The 19,953-nt window shown below is 40.7% G+C and overlaps 1 protein-coding gene across 3 annotated transcripts in view; it reads right to left on the bottom strand.

Moving 5' to 3' along the window:
- Nucleotides 1-19,953, bottom strand: part of CLIC5 (chloride intracellular channel 5) — a 182,723-nt gene that overhangs the window by 113,528 nt on the left and 49,242 nt on the right. For 2 of the 3 annotated variants that reach the window (XM_011986851.1, XM_011986852.1), the window contains exon 1: nucleotides 5,160-5,570. The exons of the other annotated variant lie outside the window; for it this stretch is intronic. In XM_011986851.1, coding sequence (XP_011842241.1) covers nucleotides 5,160-5,222 — 63 coding nt within the window. In that variant the 5' untranslated portion in view covers nucleotides 5,223-5,570. Of the gene's footprint in view, nucleotides 1-5,159; nucleotides 5,571-19,953 lie in introns of those variants that run through there. 3 annotated transcript variants of the gene reach the window in all.

Below are 19,953 nucleotides of genomic sequence, written 5' to 3' on the forward strand. Positions count from 1 at the left end.
AAAGCACTGGTAAAAAAAAAAAAAAAAAAAAAAAATTTGTGGTCCAGAGAGGTCAGGCAGCCCATCCTGGCCAACACACTGGTGAACCACAGCCTGACACCAAAGTCTCACTCTTCCACCACGTCTCTTGCCACTATTAACATGGGCCCAGCAGCTGACAACTCAAAGGGAACCAAGAATGAGAAGTTTTTGACCTAACTGACTGTCTAAATTGACAGACGCTTTGTCTTGTGTGGAGGGGGCCAATAAACGCCCAAAGAGACAACACAAGTCATCAAGGAGGCAGGAGCTGATACTACTAGCAGTGGGCATCAGCCTCTGCAGACCCAGTTCTCACTCCCACCACCCTTTGGTGCACTTCAGATATGCATCACACAACCCTTGAGGCTAGCACTCCAGGGACATGTTACCAGGAGAAGAAGCACTCACTGCCATAGCAGGGCAGACAAATCTGTGTATTGCATTATTGACTACAGACCAAAACCTGGAGATAGTGGGAAAGAAAAACACAGTAGCTTAACATGATGAAGGGAACTTTAAAAACCTAGTGAGCTCATGCTTAGGCAAGCTGCCCAAGGTAACCAGGCAGTCACAGCAGCTCAGGGACATAGAGGCGACACCACAAGATCTGCTCCTATCTGTTCTGGAAGTCAGATGACCACACCACGAGTCACCACAACTTGTATTGCACCCTGCATCACTCAGAACCTTTTGGGCCACTCAATAAATGAAATAACTAGTCGTTTCCATCAGACAATTAGCAGGACTCTGTTTTACTTCCCGCATGCTGAATTGATGATTATTTGACTAGACCAACCCTATACACGATTGTTCTGGAGTCCTGTGGATAGGGCTTAATAGTTCGTCAGCATCTGTTAACTGGGCACCGATTGGATGCTAGATTTCTATCAACAACACTCCTGACTGTGATGCCCTGAGGCTGTTAGAAGTTCTGGACATTTAATCAGCATTAGCAAGGCCACCTATGTCAGCGGTGGCAGAAGCTGCCTATTATTGGACCTGCCTCTGATTATGACTCAGTGACTCTCCACCAGAGCTGCACACTGGGGTCACCTGAGAGTGGATATGAAAACACTGTTTCAGGGTCCTACACACAGAGACACTGATGTAATCGCCTTGGGGAGCAAACTGCCATCAGAAGTTTTAAAATCTCTCTCAATGGTTTGAATAGGTAGCGAAGGCTGAGAACCACTGGTTTCTGTTGAAATCTCAGTTCCTGGCGCAAGAGATATTCGTGACGAGTTTGTCTGTATCATAGTCACTTCTGGGGTCCAGGGGTGAGACTGGGAGTGGAGGAAGCAGTGAAAATGGGTGGAATGCCTTGATCTAACCTACACAGCACATCCTGTGTTTGTCTTTTCACATTGCTTTCTGTTTTGCTTTTACTTCCTTGCTCTATTTCTTTCAATAAACCACACTCACTGCCATTATCTCTAGCCTGTTGTCCTCCCCTTATGATCAAAGTCCAAGCTACATATGATCTCATTTACTCTCAAAATATCCCTGCAAGTGAGGAAGGAGCCAAGCCTTTGTTTCCCAAGGCAAATCAGGGACGTGCACATCCAGAAAGGTTCAGTCTGCCGTGGGACTCATAACATTATTCAAGTCAGTGTGTTTATAGCAATTTTCAACTTACAACGTGTTTTCACCTATATGCTCCCTTGGAATCCTCACAGCAAATCTGCAATGACAGTATATTCATAACCAGAGTGACCACATGTCCTGATTTGCTCCCAAACTATCCTGGGTTATACCTGTGGCTCCAGCCTAATTACTGATATCATCCCCTTTTCACTCTCAAAAATGTCTAGGTTTGGACAATAAATTGTATGGTCTCCTTATTTATAACATGCTCTTGTTTTAAGAGGGGGCCAGTGAGTCTCCTGAAAGTTAAATAATTTGTTAAGGGTCATTTAGCTAATTAGAAGCAGAGGCAAGACTTGAACTCACATACTGTCTCCAAATCCCTGCCCCATCCACAAGTATTATGGAACATTAGAATCAGAGTTGATGTGATCTAACATTTCTTATTGTAGAAACTAAAAATGTGGGCAAATAATCTCTTAAAAGCCACTGTTATAATGTTCCCCAAAAGGGAAAACTTGGAGTACATAGCAGAAATGGGTTAGTCTCCTTGGAAGCATTCTGTGAACACATTAGAATGGATTAATAACGTAAATAATTGTCATCATGATGACACTTGAAAGCTTAACTTCGTAAAATAAGGTACTAGGCCTGACATAAAGGTGTTAGGAAAAGAGCAAGAAATTCAGAGTCTAAACTGTTAGATTTGAGGACTGGATCTGAATGCTATCTGCTGTCTACCTTTAGGCATTTCACCTACTCTCTGTGAGCACATGTATTGTTCAACAGAACAGGGGAAATCATCATTCTTAGTTCCCTGGGCTGTTATAAGAAGAGCAAACTGCAGCTCATCAAGTGCTCTGACAGCGAGTCTCATGAGGTCCCCGTGAATCCAGTTTATTTGTTTTCTTTATCTCTCACATGAGTGAATCAAACCTTATAAAGTTGCTGAGGATCAAATGAGATAAGGTATTTGAACATACTTTTAATGTCCTAATATGCTGCAATCTTTCCTTCTTCTTATCATCGTTATCAGCAGTAGTAGTAAGAGATAATGACTATCAATTGACATGGGAGACAATTACATGTCCTTGTGAAACTCACTGGGTAACTGTGATTTAGAGTGGTATACCCAGTGGAAACAAGAGGTTGGGAGGTCCTTCCAAGGGGGTATTGAAAATGGTCAAGTCATGACTATAACTGGGTGGGACCCACCCTGCTTGGAAGTCTTCATAGAAACCAACCCACTCTGCCGTGCAGAAAGCGCTTCAGTTACCTGACACCATCAACAAGAAGGCCTTTCTTTTCATGGGGAATCATGTACTTCAGAGAAGCTCCAAACTTTGGAAGAGTGTGATTCTGTCCACAATGACATCACTTCCCTCAAATGACACAGTTCAGGTAAGGCCTGGGCAGCATCTTTATTTCACAATATTTCTAGCCTTTACTTGTGCCATTTACTTGTAAATGAGAATTGCTAACCAGAGGCTCAAAAAAAAAAATGGGGTTGAGGGAGGGGTCAAAACAACTTTCATACTTGATGTTTTGATCTCCCCATCAATCTGGTTTTTGAGGTAGCCATGAAGGCCAGCCTGGCTCTCATGGATTGATTTCCTTTAGGGAAAAAACAAATGATAACACAATCATTTTAGAATTCTTTGGGGAACGCTGCAAATTGTGCAGTAAGGTTTTTATATAAATGGAGAGACTCTCCAACACTGCCAACAAGAAAGTTCCAAAGGTGCGGATAGAATCGGTCTCCACACCTAGGAGTGGGGCAAAGGGCTCCTTTGGCTCTAAAGAACCAATTTGTGTTTCAAATATCTTTCAGGAACTTGACACCTTGAAACTCCCTACTCTCAGGGAATCTGAGTAAGTCCTAGAATCGCTTTCTTCAAGGAGAGCAGCAAGACTCTGTTAAAGCTCTCCCTGTTCACTCTCTAGGCCCCAGGCCTGGATGATGGGGTTCAGAACACACCCCCCCCCCCCCGCCCGCCGCTGCCCTAAGGTCCAACATTGCCCAGCATCAGATGAGACATGACCTCCTTTATTACCTGGGTCTGCCAATGGACCTGGAAATCCTGCCTGGGGCGGGGGTGGAGGAGTCCCAGAAACCAAAGGAGCAGACAGGGACCACAGTGGGAAGAGAACAGGCTGAAGAAAGCAAGTGTCACTAAATGTCAGGTGTAAGCTTGAAAAATAAACACAAAGAATGTAAAATTCAGCAGAAGAAATTTAACACACCTTTGTGGTAGCCTGGGACAATGGAGACAGATCATGTACCAAGTGTAAAGTAAGTCACAGTTCATTTTTATATATTTTAGGAGTCAGAAAGTACCAAGGACCGTGGATTGTTATCACGGTATATGTAGATCGCATATTTTTTGCAAAACATCTATTTAATTAGCTTGTAGAAAGGGTTTTTGGGGCAAAATAACATTTTCCCAATTCCAGGGAATATTTACGCCTTTTAAATTCTGCCAGGAGGCCCCTGACAGGCGCCAGTGACTCTTCCCTTCTCAGAGATCTGCATATTTCTCGGGAAACTTTGCACTGGGAGAGTTTTCCCCCTTTGTGAAAGGTCTTGGCGCCCAGGCAGTCCCCAACTTCCCCTCCCCCAAGTCCTGGCGACTGTTTCTGCTCAGCCCTGGAGGCTACTCTCCCGCAGCCTCAGGTTTCCCTACTTCTGCAGCGTCTGCACCAAGGGCTGATCAAATGTTTCTTTCTCCTTACACCGGCGGACCAGGAAACGGCGCCGCGGCCTCGCCTCCATCCTTCCTCCTACAGGTTGCAAATAAAGTACAGCAGCTCTGACATTAGGCAGTTTCTGTCCAGGTAGCAAGGCAACTTCATTTAAATTTGCACTGTGCTCCTTCATCCCTGTCTGCATCAGGTTGAACGATAGGCTCTCCGTACTACCAAACGCCTAACATTTCCTCGATACTGCCTTGAAAAATTATGATTATGACAAAAATTATAACGTCGGAGAACGGAGAGCTTGTTTTCTGCTTTGCAAGTCACCAAGCAAGAAAACACTTTTGTCTCCTTGGCTTTTATTTTAGGATCTCTGAGCAAAAGAGAGAAAGGGAATTTTACGAAATGTCATTTTCGCTTTGCCAAAGATAATTGTGTCAATAACGTTTCTCTCCCATCCCTCCCCTCCTCCCGTTTTAGAGGAAAGGTTCACGGGTCCAGCCAGGTTCTGCGGCATCCCGACACCTGGGGACATCTTTCAGGACCAGCCCGAATCGCGCCCGGGCAGGGTTCTGGACTCGGACTCCCAGCGGTGACAGCGGAGGCGGGGGCGGGGGTTGACAAACTGCAGGTCAACTCTCCGAGAAGATAGCCACCTGCCGGAACCTGCCTTCCTCCATTCCGCCCAGGAGCCTCGCAGCGGGGCGCTGGCCTGCGGAAAGGCCACGGGGGAGCGCAGGGCTCCGCGCCGCCCTCCTGGGAGGGTCCGAAGTCCAGTGCACCCCGCGCTCTGGTGCGTGAGCCCGGCGGGAGACGCGGCAGGTGCGGCAGGTGCGGCGGGAGCCTGGACTCCGACCTACCTTCACGAAGAGCTCGATCTCGGGGTCCCTGTCGTCCCCGTTAGCTGTCGCCGAGTCTGTCATGCCGTTGGCGCCCGGGGCCACCGTCCCGGGCCGGGGAGGCGCCACCTCTGCAGCGCCCGGGCCAGCACTCTGCGCTCCTGCCGCTGCCCAGCGGGGCCCTTCTTCAGGGCGCTGTTTAATTTTTCACAAAACCATCTATTTCTCCAGCCCTGGCAGCGGGGTCTGAAAGATCAGTGTCCCAGGTGCTCACAAGAAAAGGGGCGAAGCCGGGAGGAGGCAGGGGGCCACGGTGAAAGCCGGGTTAAGGGGACGACAACAGGTCCTGGGAGCAACAAGTGCCGGGCTGCCCGGAGGTGTCACAGGATCCGCGACTGTCAGCGATCCCGCCGCCGCCAACGCGCCCAAAATAGCCGACGGCTGCAGGGCGGGGTCAGCCGGGCGGGGACGCAGCGGGGACACCCCGGGAGCTCCGGCCTGGGCCGGGCCACGGCCCCCGCCCCAAGACCCGGCAGGGCAGGAGGCGGGGACAGAGCTGGCCCTGGCAAAGCCACATGTCCTGGGGGCTGATAATGAGGGGGAGGGAGAGAGAGTCGAGGAGAAGGGGAAGGGGAAGAGGAAGGGGAAAAGGGAAGGGGAAGGAAGAGAGGAGATGGCTCTCAAGTCTTCTGTTTCTTTAATAAAGCGTCAGCTCCTCCGAGTTACTCCACTACCAGCGTCACCCACTTGGAAAGCCCTTCCTGTCTTAGCGATGCTCAGAACCCCCACCTAAAGGGGCACTTGCCATCCTTGACCTGGGCAAAAGGAGAGTAGGTTGCTGGGGAGGAGCAGGGCAGGGGTGGCGCCTGGAGCAGAGGGGTGAGTCAACCGGGTCAGGTTCGGCTCAGGGAAGGATCCATGCCTTTCAGCCTTCTGGGTTTGTTTATTTTTCTTCCCCTTTCTTTCATTTTCTTTCTATTTCTTCCTCTATTTTCTGATCTTACTTCATTCTGATCTTACTTCATTCACACTTATTTATTCATTTTCTGTTGATGGACATTTGTGTAGTTAACTATCATGACTACTCTGTCATGAATATTCTATCAAACATCTTTTGGTTGGATTCACAGACACTTTTCTCTTGGATGTATACTTAGGAGTGGACTTGTTGAGTTGTAGTGTATGAGAATGCTCTCCTTATGTGTACACTGCCATAGGTTTTCTAAAGTAGTTGTACCAACAGACATTCCCACCCTTCATTTCTTTAAAAAATAGTTACTGAATCTTTTGCACCAGAATCTGGTGGAATTCTCTTTGTCTTCTTTGGCTTCTCTTTAATTAATCCTGTTTGTGCTCTGTCTTGCCTTACTAAAAACATGTATTTGTTTCATAGCTTTATTAAAAAATTCATTGCTTAATAAAAAATAAGTAATAATACTTATTATGTGCTAGACAAAAATGTTGAGCACTTTACATGTCTGAACTTGTATAATATTTACAAATAGTATAATGATCCCAATTTTACAAGTGGGGAAACTGAGACATGAATTATTTAAGTAACTTACCCCTAGTCATTCAGCTAGAAAATGGTGAAGTCAGGATTTAAACCCAGACAGACTTGAGCCTGTCCTCTCAACTGCTCTGTAAACTGCTTTTCTTAGTGCACACTATGGAAGTCACTTTGAGAAAATGAAGACATAGTTTTAACGGTCTTAACAGAGATCAAAATCCCTTTCAGAATAATAGTTATATGAAAGGAAAACTAAGGCTGCCACATGAATTGGGAAGATGACGGAGCTATACAAGCTGTCACGTAAAGATGCTATTTACCATGGTTGGGGTGAGGAGAGGAAAAGACTTCATGGAGCCAAAGGCATTTTAGCTGAATCTTCCTGAAAGGTCAGGCATCTGATAGGCAAAGAATAGGGAAAGGCACCCTCACTACCCTTTATGGCAGGCTGTTTCTCCACGGACTCTAGTTGCAAATTCCTCCTTCCTGAAGAAAGCAGTCACCAAGCCTAACGTGCAACCGTCTTGGTACATTACAGCTTAATGAAGGTAATGTTTAATTGCTTTCCTCCTGCTTGGTTTCAGGCTTACATCACCAAAGCCTTTAGAGAAACGGTCACCTTCGCAGTTGTACATTCTGAGCCAATGACTACATACTTTAGGGAAGGACCAAGGTTACAGAGGGAGACTGGTGCCTTCACTGCATGATGCACAGACTCAAAACATCCCTGCATTGAAGTATGGGCAATATTCATAATGGCAATGTGGTAGTAGCAAACAAAATTATATGCATAAAATGCCTTGAGGGTTTTTGTTTTTTGTTTTAGTGAAAAATGTGTTACACGTATTTTAGATCATTTCCTTGACTATGATCTAAACAACGTGTGGTATGATTTCCCTTTCCTTAATCCCAAACCTATCAGAGTTAACTTTCATTTTAACTTCTCCAAATACCTACTGCTATTAGAAAATTGGACAGATTCCTTTCAAGAACATTTTATAGGAAATATCTCCCATTTGGACATCCCTGCAGATAATTTATAGTTTTGATATTATAAAGCTTCATGCTGCAAAAAAAAGTTCTTCTTTGGCCATAAACTATTTCTGTGCATATTTTCTATTTTCAATTTCATATTATGCCTTAGAGCTCAAGATAAAAGGATTTTATTTTGTACCCTTTAATGTTAAAGAATAATTGGTTAGAGTCAGTTCCAGCTTTGTCCAGAGAAAAACACTATATGTCTACTTCCAGCCCATAGTTTCACAAATGTAGTGCAAGTTTTGAACAAATTTTTACCAGGAAAGTACTCTAAAAACATATTAAGTGCTCACTTTGGCAGCACATATTCTAAAACAGAAACCATACAGAGAAGATTGGCATGGCCCTAATAAAAGGGTGACATGCAAAACAGTGTAACATTCATATTTTTGTATGACTGTTGAAAGTGAAAACTATAACATATCTGATAGCATTTTTAATATATTTAGATTCAATAATATGACCACTGCAGCATAAAGGGTAAAGCGCAAGGAATTTATACAGTTGTAAGGTATATATACTTTAGTTGATATAGTAAACTCTAAGTAGCCTGAGAAAACCTAGGTGTGTGTATTGTAATCCCTAAAGAAACAGCTATATGAGTTATAAAACAAAAATATAGTAAAAAAAGCCAACAGATAAGCTAAAATGGAATGACAAGAAATTTTCAAATAATCTGAAAGGCAGAAAAGAGGAAGAGAATAGAAAACTGATAATAAAATGGTACACCTAAATATAACCATATTAATACTTAAGCTAAATATAAACGGTCTAAACACATAAATTAAAAGCTGAAGATTGTTGGATTGGATAAAAAAGCAACAAGAAGACCCAACTACATGCTGTTACAGAATTCACTTCAAACACAATGTTATTGATAAATTAAAAGTAAAAGGATGGGAAAGCCCCTGCCATAAAAAGATTAATCAAAAGAAAACGAGCCTCTAAATTAATATAATTATTAGTAATATATAAACTTATATTAATATAAGTCTGTTAGACAAAATAGACTTCAGAAAAAGGAAATTATCAGGAATAGAGAAATTACATAATAATAATAACAAAAGAGCCAGCTCACCAAGAAGATATAACAACCTTAAATGTGTATATACTTAATAACAGAGCTTCAATAATGATGAAACAATAGCTGATGGAACTGAAAGGATAAAGACAAATACAGAACTATAGTTAGAGACTTCAATTCTCTTCTTTTAGTAATTTATAGCACAAGTAGACAAAAAATCCGTAAGAATATGGAATATAGAAAACCTAAACAACATTATCAAAAACCCTGACCTTATGAACATTTATGGAATATCCCACCCAAACAACAACATAATGTACACTATTTTCAAGTATATATGGAACATTTACCAAAACAGATCACATTCTGGGTCACAGAACAAACTTCATTATGTTTAAGATAATGAAATTATACAAAGTATGTTCTCTGACCATAGCAGAATCAATTAGATTAATAGCCAGAAAGATACCCAAAATGCTTCCAGTTATTTGGAAATTAAGCAACACACTTTGAGAAATTCATTGATCAACAAGGAAGTCTCAAGGATTATTTAAAAATATTTTGAATTGAATTCAAATGAGCATACAACATATCAAAATTTGTGAGCTGCAGCTAAAGCAGTGCTTAGTAGAAAATTTATACATAAAACACTTATTTTAGAAAATAATAAAGTTCTGAAATCTGTAATCTAAGCTTCCACTTTAAGAATCAAGAAAAAAGAATAGCCAGCTAAAACCAAAGCAAGCACAAGTAATAAAATGATAAATATAAAAACAGAAATTAATGAAATTGAAGAAAAAATAAAACAATAGAGAAGACCAATAATATTAGAGGCTGGTTTTTATAAAAGATCAATATAGTTGATAAATTTCTCAGTAGATTTACCAAAAAACTAGAGAGAGAAGATACATTATCAATGTTAGATATGAAAGATGGGATATCAACTATGAACTACACAGATACAAACAGATAAGGGAGTACTACAAATGACTCTCTGAACATAAATTAGACCATTTAGATAAAATGGATGAAAGACACAGACTAACAAAATTCACTCAATGAGAAGTAGATAACCTGAATAGTCCTATATTTATTAAGCATGTTAAATTCATAGTTGAAAGCCCTCCAAGAAAAGAAAACTACAGTCCCAGCTATCTTCATTAATGAATTCTACTAAACACTTTAGAAAGAATAACACCAATTCCATACAATCTCTTCCAGTAATGGGAAGAGGAGGAAGCAAAGGACTTGTATCCAGGATTTGTAAAGAATTTTTACAACTCAAAAAAATAAATAAATAACCCAACTAAAAAAATAGGCAAAATATCTGAGCAGATGCTTTATCCTAGAAGACTTACCAATGGCAAACACATGAAAATATGCTCAACATTCTTCAGTAGAGCAATGCAAATTAAGAGATACCACAATATACCTATTAGGACGGTTAAAATGTGCATTCATGACAACCCCATGTGTGAGCAAGAATGCAGAGCAACTGGAACTCTCATACATTGATGGTAGGAATGCAAAATTGCACAGTCATTCTGGACAGCAGTTTGGCATTTTCATATAAAGTCAAATGTACACTTACTATATGGCTCACTTACCATCTCTTGGTATTATCCAAGAGAAATGAAAATTTATGTTTACATAAAACCTTGGCACATACATTTTTTTACAAAAGTATTATTCATAATTGCCCCAAACTGGAAACATACCCAAATATTCCTCAATGGATAAATGAATAAATAAATGGTGATAACATTTATACAATGGTATATCACTTAGTGATAAAAACGAAGAACTATTAATTGGTGCAAAACACAGGTAAATTTCAAATGCCCCATACTAAGCGAAAAAGAAAAACAGTCTCAAAAGGTTACTTACTGTATGGTTTCATTTACATGCCATTCTAGAAAATAAAAAAATTATAGGGATGGAGAGAAGACCAGTGGCTGCCAGGGATGGGGATAGAGGAGGGTTTGATTACAAAGAGGCAGCTTTCAGCTGATAGAACTGCTTTGCATCCTGTTTGTGTTGGTGGTTACACACATCTCTGTATGTGTTAAAATATACATAACTACACACCAAAAAGGTGAATTTTCTGTATGCAAATGTTAAAAATGATCAAAATGCTTAAATAATTTCCAAAAAGGTAAAGCCATCAGATTCTATTGCCATACCCACTTTCCACACAGTCTTTGCTTCAAATCTGTAACATCAGATCTTGTCTTACCATTAATTTCAGAAACGTAAAACAGATTTGTATTTTATGAGATGTAGTGCTTCTAATTAAGCTGATCAATAAAATAAAGCAAACTTTCATTGAAATAACAAATAAAACAAAATAAACATATTTAGAGAGTGTATTTGTGTGTGTGTTATGAAATGACATGTACTGTAAAATAATGATGATGTTTATGGGGAGATTTTTCAGAAAATGCTCACCTTACCCACTGCCAGAGTGCAATCACATTATTAGTCACAAGTTCCAGCTTTTATGTACCTAGCAGTATTCAGTTGAACCCATTCACTATACCCAGGGTAGCAGCTATTTCCATGGGAATTAAACAATTTGCATTCTCCGCAGGGAATCTCCCAGACAATCTCAAGGACTTGAGGTTTAAGCAGGAAGATTTCAATGACAGCTTCAGAAAGACATTATGTCTTTGTGGGAGGACCACATGGGTGTAGACGAAGGGAGGTGAGTCCTAGAGGGATCACACCTGCATGAGGTCACAGATTGGGCTATGAGGGGGATTGAGGTGAGTTGCTAGTTCTATTTCTTTATAACCTAAGGTGTCCTTGTGTATGGTCAACATGATCAATGATCTTGGCTCTCACTGCAGTCTGTCTATTGGTGCTTAGCAAAGGCAGAGGCCTGGGAGTGAACTGGACTGAAGTCAAGAGTCCTTGTCAATAACCATCACTCATCCCACTGATTCACTCATTACTCATTCCTTCAACCAGTGTTTTGGGGGTGTCTACTATGTGCCAGACACTGCTCATACTCATTCTAGAACCCCCTGAGAATATACAGTGTGCATACTACCTTCTGATGATGGGTAGTCTTAGTTTCTGTATTATTCCTTCCCGGATTGTTATGGCTTTTCCACAGGAGTGGAAGCTTCTTGATGACAGGAATCCAGTTTTGTGTTTCTTTTGCAAGACCTACAGGATATAATGGTCCCTTGCTATATACTTATAAGTAGGCAAATATGCCCCGTAGGGTGCACATGTTCAATAAATAATTGTTGATGGAATCAATGAATGAATAACCAGCACTTCTATTTGCCGTCTCCTCCATCTGGGATTTTGACCTTCCATCAGTGAAATGGACACTACAGTGTGGAGTTTTCATAAAGATTCTAATTTGAACTGAAGCATATGAAAGAGTTAGGTCATAATAATAATACTTAACATTTGCTTAACGCTCACCATGTGTTGGGAGCTCTGAAGTCCTTATTAGCTCACTTCATTTCTATAATAATCTTATGAGGTAGTGTTATTAATCCCATCTCACAAATAAAGAAGCAAAAACTTAAAAAGGGTAAGTAATGTATCCAAGGTCATGTGGATAGTTATAAACAACAGAGCTGGGACTCCCTCCATTGCTAACGCCCATATTATTAACCACAGGATGTGGCTGGAGAAGGTCGTGATGCTTCTAGAAATTTAGAAATTGCTTACTGAATTGGTGGAATAAGTAAATGACTAGTCTTGGATAAGAAATGGCTAAGGTTAGGGATTTTGGATTTCTCCTTTACTCTGCTTAAACTAAGAGACACCCAGAGGTGAAATTAAAAAGGAAACATAGGGCCCAAGAGATGGCACACAAAAATTAAAAAATACCCAGCCCTAGGAAACGGAAGTTATGGGAGCCAAAGGGCAGGAGAAAAGTGATCTGAGGTCATCTTCTGTTGCATCATCATGCATTTTTGGCAGGATTTACTGCTCTGGTGATTGTCCTCACTTAATGGCCAAGGTCCTACTTTGCTCTGGCAAGATCACCTTAAAAATACAACTATTACACAAATACTTTTTAAAGATCCTTGGACAGAGTCCAAGATAAATACATGTAACAAATTCCAAAAAAAAATCCACCCACAACTGTCACCTAGTATTACTCTGATCTACACATCTGATTTTCTTTTGGAGAACAGTACATCTTGCTAATTGACCAGTAATGGTCTTTAATAACTCAAAAAAGGGAATACCATTAAACAGAGCAAGGGTTGGGGGAAAAGCAAGGTGAGGGACACGGGTCACCTTGGAAGCCAGCAGCTGCATCGGTGGGAGTAGAATGAAGAATATTTTGAGGGAATTGGGCAAACACCCATGACCCCACAGATTAAAGTTTTGAAAATATATAGAAACAGTTGTTATAATCATAGACAAATAGGTTCTATTTGCCCTGAGTTACCCAGTTTCCCTGGGGATCTACCTTCCTCTATTCACAGTACCTTAGGTTCAAGTAAAACCTTAAGGATGGTCAGGTGACTCATGTTGGCCAGTTAGAGCAATGCAACCTCTAGTCACAGTGATTGATTCAAAATGGGCACATGATCAACTGTAATCCAATGAGATTCAATTCTGGGACTTTTCTCAGAAATTTAGAAGATCATTTTTCCTTCTGCTGAACTTACAAACAGACTAGGCTATGATCCTAGAGCTCTTTGAACTATCCCACCACCACTAAGACAGAATCTGACTGACAGTAAAGCAAACAGAGAGCAAACAAGGGCCAAGATATGTAGAGAGGAAGCCCAAGTTCTGACTTGGATGTCTTAGTGCCTGAAACTTCATACCACTAGATTTTCCTAACCTAAATGGTTAGTAAAATTCTTTTTTGACTCAATCTTGAATTGAGTTTTCTAATGTTTGCAACTGAACATTTATTTATACCCACATCAGTTAGAATCTGTATAGAGGGCTGTAGGCAAGAGATGGTCTACAAGATAGAAAAAAGACCTCCTGGCTATTAGAAGGTGGACATGAGGCATCAACACAGTGATGCACTTTAAGAATGAGGCCAATCCTGAGGTGAATTAAAAGTATTAAAGTTCCAAATCCGCATAAAAACACAACAGTCTCCTGAGCTAAGATACAAAAGCAAAAATATGTTCAGTAATTGACAGAATTCCAGAGAAAGGCTACATGCATAGATTTAAGGTGATCATACATGGTACAGAATAAAATTTAAAAAATAATAAATAAAGTCTCCATTAATTGATTTTTTTCAAAAGAGAATGTATTATAGTACAGTAAAAAGAGCACTAGACTGAGATCCAAAAATTCTGAATTCAAGACTTTCTACCCCTCTAATCTGGTTGCTCAACCTCTCGGATCCTCAGTTCCTTTACCTGTAAGATGAAAATAACTATATTTTCCCTGAAGTTTGTGTAGTTTGATTAAAATTATTTATAAATAGATATAATGCACCCAACACAGTGACTGACCCATAAATAAAGAACAAAATAGTTATTTTTCCCCAAATGTGTATAAGGCAGGCATTGAGCAAAGCATTTCAGAGGCAGCATCTCACTTAATCCCTCACTGTAAACTTCAGTATGCGAGAGCTGCTATTGTTACCTCATTTTGCAGATGAAGAAGCTGATATACACAAATTAGTCAGTAAGCTAGAAAGCGCTAGAGCTGAGGATCTGAATCCCAGGTTGTCAGAGTCCCAAGTACCTCAAAAAATAAGTGCTAGTTAGTATTATTTTATTACGAATGTGTTTAGGTGAATAGTAAACTAAAGAAAACTAAAGAAATAAAAATAGTAAAGGCCCAGCCTAGAAATGAAGGCTGAAGATCAGCTGCTGAATCATTCAAAAAAAGAAATGCTCCCAGGTAAAGAATGGAATGCTGGATGGCCTTTAACATGGTTTGGCTCTGTGTCCCCACCCAAATCTCATGTTGAATTGTAATCACCACGTGTCAGGGGAGGGACCTGGTGGGAGGTGACTGGATCATGAGGATGGATTTCCCCCTCTCTGTTCTCATGATAGTGAGTTCTCATGAGATCTGATGGTTTAAGTCTGTGGCACTTTCCCCTTTGTTCTCTCTCTCTCCTCCCACCAAATAAGACACGCCTTGCTTCCCCTCTGCCTTCTGCCGTGATTGTAAGTTTCCTGAGGCCTCCCATCCATGTGGAATGGTGAGTGAATTAAATCTCTTTTCTTTATAAATCACGCAGTCTCAGGTATGTCTTTATAGCAGTATGAGAACGGACTGATAAAGCCTTCATCTTTATTTCAAAGTTTCTCCCTTGCATGGCATGAGTTCTTTGAGCTACATAAGAAATTATTTCCTGAAAGGGATAAAATACCATGGAGAAAATTGCAAGTGCTTTCTTGGAGATGAACAGAGTTGGTCTAGCCTGAATTATTATTATTGTTTTTAAGAAAAATCTATCCTAAAGGTAAGGAAGCAATGTAAAAGTCCCCCCGCAGAATTCTAGGAACATGTCTGTATTTAAGCTTTTTTCTCTTTCCATTTACATCCTTATATTTACATTGCTCTCCAATTTAGAATCTCAAAGAAATAGAATGAAACATTTTCTGGTCATAGTGAGGCAGACACAGAGGAAATTCACTTCTGTAGCACTGTAATAAGTACTTCTCTTTAATCTATATTCAGGGAGGTAGCTTTGATTCTGTTTTTGTCATATACTTTACTCAACTGTGCAATCTTTTATGATCTGCCAGGAAGATTACTCCTACCCCCATAAAACTTGGTTGACAGAAAATCAGAGAGCATTATTTTAATTGCTTCAATTTCCTTCTTCCAAGGAGGAGGCAGAAAGTTCTTCAAATATCTCAATTTCATTAAATTCGACAAACACTTCCTGGGAAACTGTTCTGTGCCAGATGTTGTGCTCAATGCTGGGGATAAATTTATGAGTAAGACCCAGGCCTTGCTCACAGTGAGATCATAGTGCTCAAAATGCATGTGGGGTGCTCCCACCCCTCACCCCATTTCCAGCTAAGTAGACACAATAGGCTTTCAGGAAAATACAATTGAAATAAAGCTAACAACATTGAGAAAAGATGCTCCTTGCCTAAGTCTGAATAACCAGAAGATGAGATAACCAGATGAGATAGCACCAACTGCCTCACAAATGAGATAGCAGTCTCATTTGTGATTCCACTGAGATGGCAACGCCATAATTATCATTTTCACATGAATTTATCTGCTGACCACCTATTTATATCTCAAGTGCTCTTAGAGACATTGAGTATACCTTAGGGAATAAAACAGTTGTGAACATCCTGTGCCTGGTGGGTCTTGCAATCCATTGTGGGAGACAGAACAAACACATAAGCAAACAAACAGATGTACAATATTAAATTATGATCAAAGCTAACAAAGAAATCTGGGTAGAGAATCATAGTGAGGGGGGCGAGGAAGCCTCCTGCACAGAGGTCCACTGGGAAGGCTTCTCTGAAGTGATGACATTTAAGCTCAGACCTGAAAGATGAAAAGGAGCTGTTCATTTGAACACTGAAGGGAAGAGAGACGGGAACAGCATGTATGAGGGCCCTTAGTGGGACAAAGCATTTTATGCTGGAGGAGCTGAAGTCCAAGCTTGAATTCCCCTGTTATATCCCTATGGGGGTCTACATTGTGTGATCACATTTTCACCTTTCGCTATGTAATTATATTATCCAACCTTTGTAGTTTCAATACATCGCTGGAGAAAATCTGCCCAGAAGTTTTCATTCAGTGAAAGAGTTCCAGCATAACCAATAATGTTGGCTCCACTGAATATATGTTGAGTTTGCAGAAACTCACTTAGAAGAAACAATTTTTGTATTTCTCTGTAATTATTCATAATTTCTTCAATTAGATGCACTTTGCAAAACTTTGCAGTGCACTCCTGTGTATAACAGATAAATATTATTTAAAGACACCTTTGCAATATAAATTTTGTATCTCAAAATTCCTTACACTTGATTTTGCTCATTGGCTGCAACTACAGAAGGCCAGGATTTGTGGAGGATGGGAGAAGCTTCTCCCAAAGGCTGATATTTTAGCTAAGTGATTTTATGCTTTTTTAAAAAAGAAGTTCAATCCATTACATTGAAATTAATTCTTTTTTACCTTGCTCTTTTGTCACCTCGTAAACTGAATCATTGTTATATTTCTCTCTCATAAAATTAAGTCCCAGGATGAACAAAGCAGAATATAGACTCAGTCATTTATGCCCCGTTAACACAGCACAAAGTCACTGCATCAATGGACACAAGACTTAATGCCCTTCATGAAGCCTCCCAACATTAAGGTGCAAAGAGTCAAACTGCTGACCTAAGCTCTGCCTTACTCATAGGCACTGGCTCCTTGTGGGAAGTCAACAAATTAAAAGGCAGAAGGATGCAAAACAGCCACGCCAAAGCGGTCTGGTTGAGTTCACCAGTCAACACCAACGCCTCCTCTGCTCCCTTCCAGCTGGTCATAGAGATGCTGCATGCCTGGCCATGTGAATGCTGACCATACAGCATCACTCACCCCTTCTCGGGAAGTCCCAGGTGGTTGGAGTCATTCACCACTGGGTGGCCATCTGCTTGCAGTGAATAAAAAATAAGGGGGTCCTGTCTAAACAATGAACAGTACTGACCCTCTGCATACATTGGTCACAAATGGGGATAAAATATTGTAATACTAAAAGCTAACTAATACTGTGCATGCATGATTATACCTCCCATTTATCAGTATTTGAAAATCTGTTTACATTCCTTTCTCTTCCAGTAAGCTATAGGTTATAGATGCTTCTAAGGCATAAATGTTCTATTCTCTCTCTCTCTATATATATATATATAAGACTTTTATTTTTAGAATGGTTTTGGTTCACTGCAAAATTGAGCTGAAGGTATAGATTTCCCATATACACCCTGCCCCCAGACATGCACAGCCTCCTGCATTACCAACATTCATCACCAGAGTGGTACATTTGTTACAACTGACAAACCTACATAGACACATCGTAATCACCCAAAGTCCATAGTTTCATTAGATAGTTTACATTTACTCTTGGTACTATACATTGTATAGTTTTGGACAAATTTATAATGACATATGTCTATCATTACAGTATCCTATGGAGTATTTTCACTGCCCTAAATATCCTCTGTGCCCTGCCTATTCATTCCTCCCCCATCCCCATTAACCCCTGAAAACTACTGATCTTTTACTGACTCCATAGTTTCCCTTTCCCAGAATGTCATTTATTTCAAATCCTACAGAATGAACCTTTTCAGACTGACTTCTTTAACTTAGTAATATACATTTACGGTTCTTCCATGCCTTTCATGGAGTCTGTTCTTTCTTTATATTCCTACCAATGAGCACAGTGCCTCACACAGAGCAGACACTTAACAAGCAGTTGTTGAATAAATGGGCAAGGGAATGAGTGTCCTTCATGGCAGAGTTCACTTAACAGCTGTTTACTGAGGCTTTCTAAGTGCAGGCTGTCAGCCAGACATCTTCAAACAATAATAATATTTGCATGGGACTTTCAAAATTATTATCTTATCATAACAGCAGTCCTGAGAAGTAGAAGAATAGATATTTTTCTTATTATCCCCATTTTAACAAGATCAGAAAACAGACGCAGAGAAGTAAAGTGACTTGCCCAAGTTCCCTGAACTAGAAAGTGGAAGAGCCAGGACTAGCCTCTGTGACTCTCCAATGTACCTTTATGCCTTATCCTATATGTTGTCTCCCCTAAAACCTGACTGTGGGTCATCGAAACTGACAAATGTTTAACAAGAAACTAATTCATGATGACATAGCAAAAGGTGAGGACTGAAAGAGGCCCTCTTCCCAATCTTGTTGCTTAGGGGATCCCATCTTCTTACCAAAACAAACAAACAACAACAAAAAAAAACACAGGTGTATCCTTAGCAGTCCTTGACAGTGCAGTCCACACCAGCGAACCTCAATTTTCCTTTCACCACAAGCAAACTACTATTGGGCTGTAGAATTGACATCTTTCTGGGGAAGGAAAGTTTAACAACTGATCAACAAGTAGCTCGCTCCCATTCAACAGTAAAGAACTGCACTGCTGAGCTTCCCCTGCTTCCATTAGGTATTAAAAGGGGTTCAAGAGTCCAGACCAGAATTCATTCCAGATCTGCAGCTGTGATGGGCCCTCAAAGGGAAATGATGTTACCCTGGGAGTTATGCCTGGCTATAAGTGAGTTATAGGGGAGGCTCATGAAGGCCCCTGCCTTGAAATCCAGTGTCCTAAATTCACTTTTTCTCCAATTTTAACTTTCAGCCTTTGTAACCTCCTTGAGAGCCTCATACTTATATATAAATGCCTGCCAAGTACATCCCTTGAGTGTCCCACTTTTCTCAAAGTTAGTATTTCCAAGATAGTGCACTAACAATATTCTTCCCCAAATCCTCTCCACATCCTGCATTTTCTTTACCAGTGAGTGACATTGTCATCGATCCTATCACTAAAACCAGAAACCAAGTCCATATTTTTGTTTAATCCCTCCATCGTTTCAAGTCCAATTAGCCACCAAGTATCTACTCTGAGATCTCTCCACCCTTTATCCTCATTACTGCAGCCTCATTACCTTATTCCTGAATAAACATAGAACCTTCCTAACTGCTCTTTTGCTTTCTCTCTTTCTTGGCCACCCATTTCATCCCTCAAATCCATCCTTCCCCTGGTAGCCAGGGCATGCCATCTACAATTTGTGTCAGGTCACACCCCGCCCTTGCTCAAAATCCTCTGGTGGCTCTGCATCGACTGCACTCTCCAGCAGGATGTGCTAGGTTGGGACCTCCTTCCTGTGTTCTCCCCATCAGCCCACCTGACCTCCTGTGCCTTCAGGATCTGTAGATTCTGGGAAACCCTAAAATGGCTTGATTTCCTACATGCACACCTTGCTGTTCCAAACCTCCATGCCTTTGCTCATGTTGCTTGAAATAATTTCTTCATGTTTCCTCATCCACTGAAGTTGTCATCGTCCTTAAAACTCATATTCCCATAGCACCCTGTGCAAACCTCTACTCTTGTTGTATTACATGGAAATTATTTGTTTATGTATCTATTGCCTTTTAGAACTAAGATCTTCAAGTACAGGCGACATCTAATCATCCCTCTATTCATCACTTCTTGCAGTGAAATTCTCATTTTACGCATCCGAAGCCCTAACAAACTATCAAGTTTTAGAAAGAAGAAATGGTGTTTCTTATGTGCTAAGTACTGTTTCCCTGTACCTAGC

Source organism: Mandrillus leucophaeus, unplaced genomic scaffold (genome assembly GCF_000951045.1).
Source record: "Mandrillus leucophaeus isolate KB7577 unplaced genomic scaffold, Mleu.le_1.0 Scaffold3, whole genome shotgun sequence".
NCBI classification, from domain to species: domain Eukaryota; kingdom Metazoa; phylum Chordata; class Mammalia; order Primates; family Cercopithecidae; genus Mandrillus; species Mandrillus leucophaeus.